The sequence below is a fragment of the Typha latifolia genome, chromosome 2 (genome assembly GCF_019914945.1).
Source record: "Typha latifolia isolate L0001 chromosome 2, TyphaL0001v2, whole genome shotgun sequence".
Taxonomy (NCBI): Eukaryota; Viridiplantae; Streptophyta; class Magnoliopsida; order Poales; family Typhaceae; genus Typha; species Typha latifolia.
In genome coordinates this window covers 11,207,721-11,215,508 of record NC_133087.1, presented here as the reverse complement: position 1 = coordinate 11,215,508, position 7,788 = coordinate 11,207,721, and the positions used below count along the sequence as shown (strand labels likewise).

The 7,788-nt window shown below is 34.8% G+C and overlaps 1 protein-coding gene across 1 annotated transcript; it reads right to left on the bottom strand.

The window, feature by feature from the left end:
- Positions 1 to 321: 321 nt before the first annotated feature.
- Positions 322 to 7,432, bottom strand: LOC140782918 (uncharacterized). The gene is made up of 8 exons (XM_073129798.1): positions 7,007 to 7,432; positions 6,433 to 6,477; positions 6,162 to 6,312; positions 5,877 to 5,940; positions 5,719 to 5,767; positions 3,979 to 4,076; positions 1,899 to 2,037; positions 322 to 620 (listed from the first exon to the last, which is right to left on the bottom strand). The coding sequence occupies exons 1-8, from the start codon at positions 7,367 to 7,369 to the stop codon at positions 462 to 464; spliced, it is 1,068 nt and encodes a 355-aa protein (XP_072985899.1). The 5' UTR covers positions 7,370 to 7,432; the 3' UTR covers positions 322 to 461.
- Between the last annotated feature and the right edge of the window lie 356 nt (positions 7,433 to 7,788).

The window sequence follows — 7,788 nt, the reverse complement described above, 5'->3', positions numbered from 1 at the left end:
ACGAGCTTGTAAAAACATTATACTGAAAATTGAATTCTGCCTGTTTCATCTTAATTTTTTTCTATGATCTAATCTTTTATAAACTATATGACTTGTTCATATATTTGAATTTAATTTTGTACAACTCAATTACATATAATTTTGTCAATGAATTTACCATTACAAAATAATTCCACTTATAGCAGCCAATTGAGAGAAAATGGCAAGATTAGGTTTGACATGGGGGGGGGTTAGAATATCCAATAGAATGCAAGAACTGCAAAATACCTGTAGGAGAAACTAACCTGTAGAGGTGCAATAACCTACTCTTGCAACTATGAATTATAAGTATGAAACCATTCTCACATATTAAGTTATAAAATGTAACAACGCAATCGCCACTATTTCTCACATAAGTTTTTGAATTTGGACGATCATGAAGATCAAGGAACAGAACTATGCGAAACCAAAAGAAAGAGAAATTAAATCGTCTGAGCTTTACATGTACTTTTCAGCCATGACAAAATTACTTCAGCACCTTTTTCCCACGAACAATCTAGCATCATATCATGGGCTAAGCCTTCGACATGGACTGGCTGCACATCATAAAATTTGGCAGTTTCGCAAAGCCCTTCAGTGTCCTGCCAATCATGAAAACATCACTTACAGTTTTTACAGTATCTGCAAATCATCATGCCAGCAAAGATATTGAAAATAGAATAAAACAAAGAAGGAAACTACAACAAAAATATCTCATGCAAACAAAACACCAACTATGCTTGATCCTCGAAAAGAAAAGGATGGGAAAGAACAAAGGCAGTAATAGGATCTGGATTAGCTGGTCCAAAACCGATAAGACTGACATAGATCTTAAAAATTGTATTGGTTATCAATGGACCAGATAAGGTTTGGAATCCCCACGAAGAATGTAATATTTTGTCTTTGCTAGGCTTTGGATTAATAGTGTTTAGGATATCATCTAAGTCAACTTTAGTGGCATTTTGACAAACTAAGCAAGTTTCAAAGGAGGAACTATGATACATCAATTATCTTGACAATATAAGGATGCAACAACTTGTAATTTTTTGGGAAGCATTTGTAAAGAATGTAGAGATAATTATGATATTTGGAACCTTTTCAATGGAAAATAAGTGAAAAAGCCCCATCAATTATATTATACATCTCTAAATAAGATAAAATACTAGGTATATGCAAAGAAGGGTGGAATGGTGGAATGGTGGATCACATCTAAACTTACTGCAATGTCTGATTCCAGTTCAACAGAATTCAATGTGAAATGATCCAACTCTGAACTGAAGATGAATCATGAGATTAGATCCAGAATAATATCTGATCCAAATATGAAATCTGACAAAGTTAAAAGTAAATTTGGACTCAAATCTATAGCAATTTGATGAACCAGCCTAAGGGTGAACATCCAAAGATGAAAGAATCTGATATTATAACCTCAAATTACATGGGGAAATATGATTTCCACAAAATGATCTATATCATTTTCTTTGAAGCTAAAAGGAACTAATGAAGTATTTGTCGACTGAGACAACAGTATCTTGATACTCTCACAGCAAGCTATCAAGCAATAACAAAAGTAATTCCAAAATAGGAAAGTAAAAGCTACTGGCTTAAACTTCTCAATAAAGAGTACAAAACAAGGTTAAGAAACCAGCGTAAGAGTTGGACTCTGAAAATAGCCAAGAGGCTCGTTTATCAAGAAGTGCAATGATGCTTAGGCAGTATGCTTGCATCCTTCTGTGCATTAATTGCATTTCGTGTTTCAGCACCTTAAGTGGAACAAAATGTCTAGGTAATCCAGAAATATAATCATTATTTATATATATAAATAAACTTTCACACTAAAGAAGAGTAAGAAAACTATGAGAGAATATCTTGCTACTCACAACTATGAAGTCATTGCTTGCACCCATTACTAGAAGCTCTATAGAATTCCTTGGTATTGATGGTACAGGCAACGATGCGTTAAGCTTCTTTAAGTCAAACAATGGCACCTTTGAACTTTCTTTCATTAGCCCTTGATACCTAGAGTAAAGAAGCACAAATCAACAGCTCAATTAATTGTGACATTTATTGCAAAATGCAAAACAAGAAAAGTTAATACATAATTTCCCAAAAAGAATCAATCCACATGTTTTGATTTTTGCAAAAGTGAGAAATAAGCGTGAGTACTTTATGCAATAGGAACTTTGCATTTGATATTTCAAGGTATTTAGAAGTAGAAACATTCCTTGATAATTTTCCTTAATTCAATTCTATTGAAGCAAGTTACTAAATATTGACAACGGTAGTGGTATTGGCTATTAGAAAAAATGACACATATCTGCTATATTGCATTTGTGAGATTGAATGGCAATATGTCGAATTCAAAAGCAAATAAATCTTAGCAATTTTGGCTGCTATATGAACCACTATGAAACACGGATATTTCAAATAGCATGTCGTGTTCGTGTTCGACACTTGTCGGACACCGACACTCGTCGGGCACTCATTGGACACGTGTCGGATACTTCTACGATATATCCCATATTTAAAAACTTATAGAATAAATTCGGACACTCCTTAGACACTTTTAGACACCCTTGAGAAACTTTTTGTACATAAGATTTATTATATACTATAAAAGTTGATAACATAAATTATCAATTTTAGGAAATTCCTGCATATGCTATAGAAATATAATGCAACAATCACAAGTTAGTACATACAAGAAAATTAATATTAATGCAAATTATTATAAAATCACATATTCGCCTATGCCATCCACTGTAGTTAAGTAATGGTAGTTAGTTATTTATTCTCAGGTAGTTAGATATTTATTCTTATAATATAGAATTGTATTATCACACATTAGCATTATCATTTTTGGCTTTGTAGTATTGTATCCGTTTTGTTTTTCTCTCATGAATAATTTATGCATGCTTTTGTATTTATACTATAAGTTTAGAAAAATATTTATTTAAATGTATCGATAATATATATAATGCTTTTATTTATTTATTTTGCTGTGTCCTAAACGTATCGTGTCCTGTTTTTTTAAGATTTGTCATATCCCCGTGTCTGTATCGTGTCATATCCGTGTCTGTGCTTCTTAGATGAACCATTTCGGTTTCAGTTAGATTCTAAAAATATGATTCACGGTGTAGAAGAATTCTAGAAGCTCAAAAAAAGTGGCAAAAGAGTACGAAAAATTATATTACTCCAATATGATAACAGCAACATGATATGAAGAGTAAAAAAACTCATAACAATATCTTGTGTTCTTAGTCATCGTCATCTCGTGACAAGGATGGCCAGGATGCCACCTCTACCAAAGGAGATAACAGCCACCTCTGCAATAAAGTTGAGCAAAAGTGGTGGTGAAAGAAAAAAGAACAAAGAGAAAGGGGAGAAAAAAAGCAACAAGGAACAGAGAGAGAGAAGATGGGGCACTTCACAAGAGACCATCTTGTTGGAGCTTCACTAAGATCTTCCTTGGATTGGTCGAATCTACCATGAATCGATGGAGAAGGAGAAGCTCAGGAGGGAGGGAGAAATATATATCATATAAACAAAGTTCCTAGGACTTCAACAATTGACATCTTAATTTGGATTTAGGTCAGATCCAATTGATCCAACATATAGAGCCAGCACTGGAAAAACAACTAAAATTTGTCTACTATACCAGCTCCCATATCAGCCAACACATGAGCTGATATGAATGAATAGAGATATACTGGATTGAAAGTAGGTTTATGGAAAAGTTGGTTTGGGCCACTGTTTCAGATCGAGATGGCCTATAGTGCTATGTATTCCACCAATACAAATTTACATCAGTCCTTCAAAGCATGCTCCATTAGTGTTGGTGCTTCCTCCCTCATATGGCATTTTCTACTTGATGAAATCATCCATCAAGAAGTGGAGACATTCTGTGCAATTTGCAAGTATTACTGTGAACTTATAAATGATTTTCAGTCAAGTACATACATCAAAACTATGTGATCTTCCATTTCTGAGGAGAAAAATGTTTCTTTACAAAGTGACAGCGAATTTGCAAAAGCTTTTGCAGCCAAGCTGAGCGTCACCTAGCAGAAAGATAGCAAGTATCACTACATCAATATTATACTTAAAACCGAATCAATACATGTATATCTGAAAAACAACAATTGTAAAGGTTTAATATTGTAATTTAATGGCACAAATGCACAAACTAACTTATCAAAATCTTTACCAGTCATCAATGTGCATTCACAATAAAGTATAGATCCATTTATCTGCCAATTTACATAATTTGCTGCACAAAAACGTGCATATCTATACTAGTCAACATTTATGTCAGAATGTATATATGCAGATAGCTTACATACATAATTATCAGTCCAAGCAGGGTTAAGGAGGGCTAGGCTAAGGTAGCTTCATTGCCAATGTAGCGATAAGATAATGTAATTGTGTAACCACATGAACTCACTGTTTCAGGTTGCCACTGTTATGCAAACTGTAGCTTCTTCATCACCTAGATGTAGCGGTAAGCAAAGGGAGGGACCATGCATTGACACCAGGAAGCGGGGAGGTATAATTAAGGCTTCTCAAAAATAATTTTTCATTCACTGATTCACATATACATGAATAAATCTTTTCCTACTAATATCCATAAATAAATCTCTATTGTATTTTAAGATAATTAGACATAATTAAACTTTCTAAAACACAAGATAAAACTAATCAAGATCTGGACTGTTCTAGGAATCCAATTATAGCATATAATAAGCTCTTCTGTTTTATTATTTTATACTCCAGACCTCTTAATCAAAAAGTAGGAAATATTCAAATATTTTACAGATCCACTTATCTACATATCTAAGCACATCTCCTACTTATTCATAAAAATCTAAGCATTTGTCACAAATTGTTAATTGTGAGTGCAAAGAAGAGTAATTTGATCTTTAAATTAGAGTTAATTGTAGCATGAAACCCTAATACTATTCTCCTTCAATTCATAGATCATCCTAATGGAATAACTTTTAGGATCAAGTTTATATAATATTTTTGAAAACTAGAATATATAACAAAGCATAATATATCTATCAATGAAGTATCTAGTGAGAATCATATCCGATACGGTATATGATGCGACATAGCTAGAGTTTAGAAGTATTCATGCTTCCTAATAAGAGATAAAAAAGTTGGCAAGTGTCATTTTATTATATACTTAATGACCAACAATGGGTCTTTCATGAATTGAAAATTTCTGTAAATAACATATATAATTGGTGGTGTGAAAAAAAAAGTTATTGGAAAAATTTTTCCTTATCTGGATACAAATGTTTTAATTTAAGATATATAAGCCTATTGTATCACAGCAATACTAGCACTAGAGTGTGTGATTCATATTTTAGGTATTCCAGCACACCATATCATGACAAGCGGCGTGAACATTCAAGTGCAATTTGTAAGTCTGATTTTCAAATTAATACATTCAAGGTCAAAATCCAACCAAGACAATGTGAAATGACTTGTATATCCTAAAATTTGTCACTAGGATTACAGGAGGCTTATGAGAAGGCACTCGATGAAAGCATGAGAAAATGTTCATTCAACTAGATGAAGTTGCTTTGGTTTTTTAAAAACCAAATTAGCCTAGGGCAATGCACACTTCTTGCAAAGTTACAAGACATGATCAAGAAAAGTAAGGAAAAAAAAGAAGAGATTTATTTCATGCTTCTGTACCTTAATAGCAGCAACTGGTTTCGTCAGAAGATACCGCCACACAAGTCCACTGAATATACAAAGATTTAATTATTTCATATTGAGAAGGAAAATGTAGATGACATGCAGAAACTCGAAGAAAATATCTTTACACATTTTGCTTCTGTCTACATTATTACCTATTCCCTGAAGGAGGCACGGAACATACAAGTACAGCACCTGCAAGTGCCGGGTGAAAATTATCTGCATCCAGAATGAAGAAACCAGCATATAGTATGCTTTATGCCGATCCATTAAGGCAGTAACAGAAGAAAGCCATTAAGAATAGTTAACTTGAAATTATTAATTTATTAGTTTCATTAAAACTAGAATACAGGATAAGAGCACAGGACATACAGCTTGCAAAAGCAATATTATATTAATCAATAAATACGATGATACTTCAGTATGTTTTGTTTACTAACCAGCAGAGGATGATTGATCATCAGAAGAATGCTTGTTCCTCATGTTTGAGATGTAAGATTGGACAACCAGTCCTCCAAATGAGTGTCCAATCAACACAGGCGGTAAGCTGACCTCTTTTTGTATGAAGTCAGCTATATCACTTGTATGTGTCTACTGCAGAGACTTCTACTCATTGGTAAGATCATAGTGGAAATTGAACACTAAAGAGATCCTTAATAAAATAAAAAATCAAATATTTCACTGAAAGCAATTCTTTACTCAAACAATTACCTTAAGAGTGCCAGAGACTGCTCCTGTAGGTACATCACTTTCACCCTGGAAGAGTTACAAAGTTGTACAAACTCAGCACACAGAATTAGGTTTCTTTCCCACAAATTATTCTTTTAATATTTCTAGTACTTGAAGATGTTGTGAGGATGATTTTTATTTGTTTCAATGAAACAGGGCTTAACCTTTTGTCAAAAAAATAAAAAAAAAACTAGTACTTTCATAATTAATCACTGCCTTCAAATTAAGCAAACAGCTACATCACAAATGTATATAAATGAAAATAGAGGAATATTCCACATGACGACCGTAATTCTTTCCATATTTAGAAAGAACCATAGGTAAAAAAAACCAGTTAAGAGTACTCTGTTAGAATATAGAATATCATGCTAACATCAGGCCTCCGTACAATCTACATTTATTCAATCTAATCCAAAGGTACATTCCGCTTCTATTAAGAATACTTCTTGCTACCAAAATTTACTTACTTTCCCCACAGCAGATTAACCCGAACAAATGGTCCAATTCCTTTCAAATCAAGAAGTAGAGATGAGAAGAATTAGAAGAAAGGGTTGACCTGGCCCAAGAGACTAAGTGCGTAGCAATCGAATCCGGAGCGAGAAAAGAACGGGAGCCAGTGCTCGGCCCAGCACCAGGCCGCGTGGAAGCTGCCGTGCACGAACACCAGAGGCGGATTCGGGATCGGCTCAGCGGCCGAGGCGTATCCCTTCTGGGAGATCACCTCCATGGCAAGGCCGGAGGGCAAGCTGTGGAAATGACGGGACTGCCCCTCCTTCAGCTGGTAGGAGGAGAGGGGTTTCTGGGCGGATGCGGCGGATGCGGCGAGGGAGGCGAGGGGCCTCTTGGTCCTCTTGACGGCGGACTGGGGGAAGTATGGGAGAGGGGATTGGCAAGGGATGGCCAGAAGGTGGCAAACCATGATTGCGAAAGAGCGGAAGCTCGGGCGGGCAGCGTTCGGAGGTAAGGAATGGTTAGATAGGGTAGCAAAATTATTCACGTGATTATCACGTGTCCAAGTTTGGGCAAGACTAGCTTGCTCGTTTCAGCAATCTAGTCGGACCGAGCTAAAATATTATAGTCAGTACTGTCTACTAACCCATGACTCCATGAGATATTGGGCTCAGGCCGGATATAAGAGACTGAGCATAATGAGTCAGATTTAAAAAATATTATATCTTATTAGATCTCTATGGAAATATCTTAGTTAGCTCTCATAAAAACATACTTATATAATTATATCCAATTTACTAAATATCTTATGTGGGACTAAAACAATTAAAAGAATAGACGAGCATAATGGCCCAGGATATGGCATGCGTAGAGATCAGCTTTCGAGTT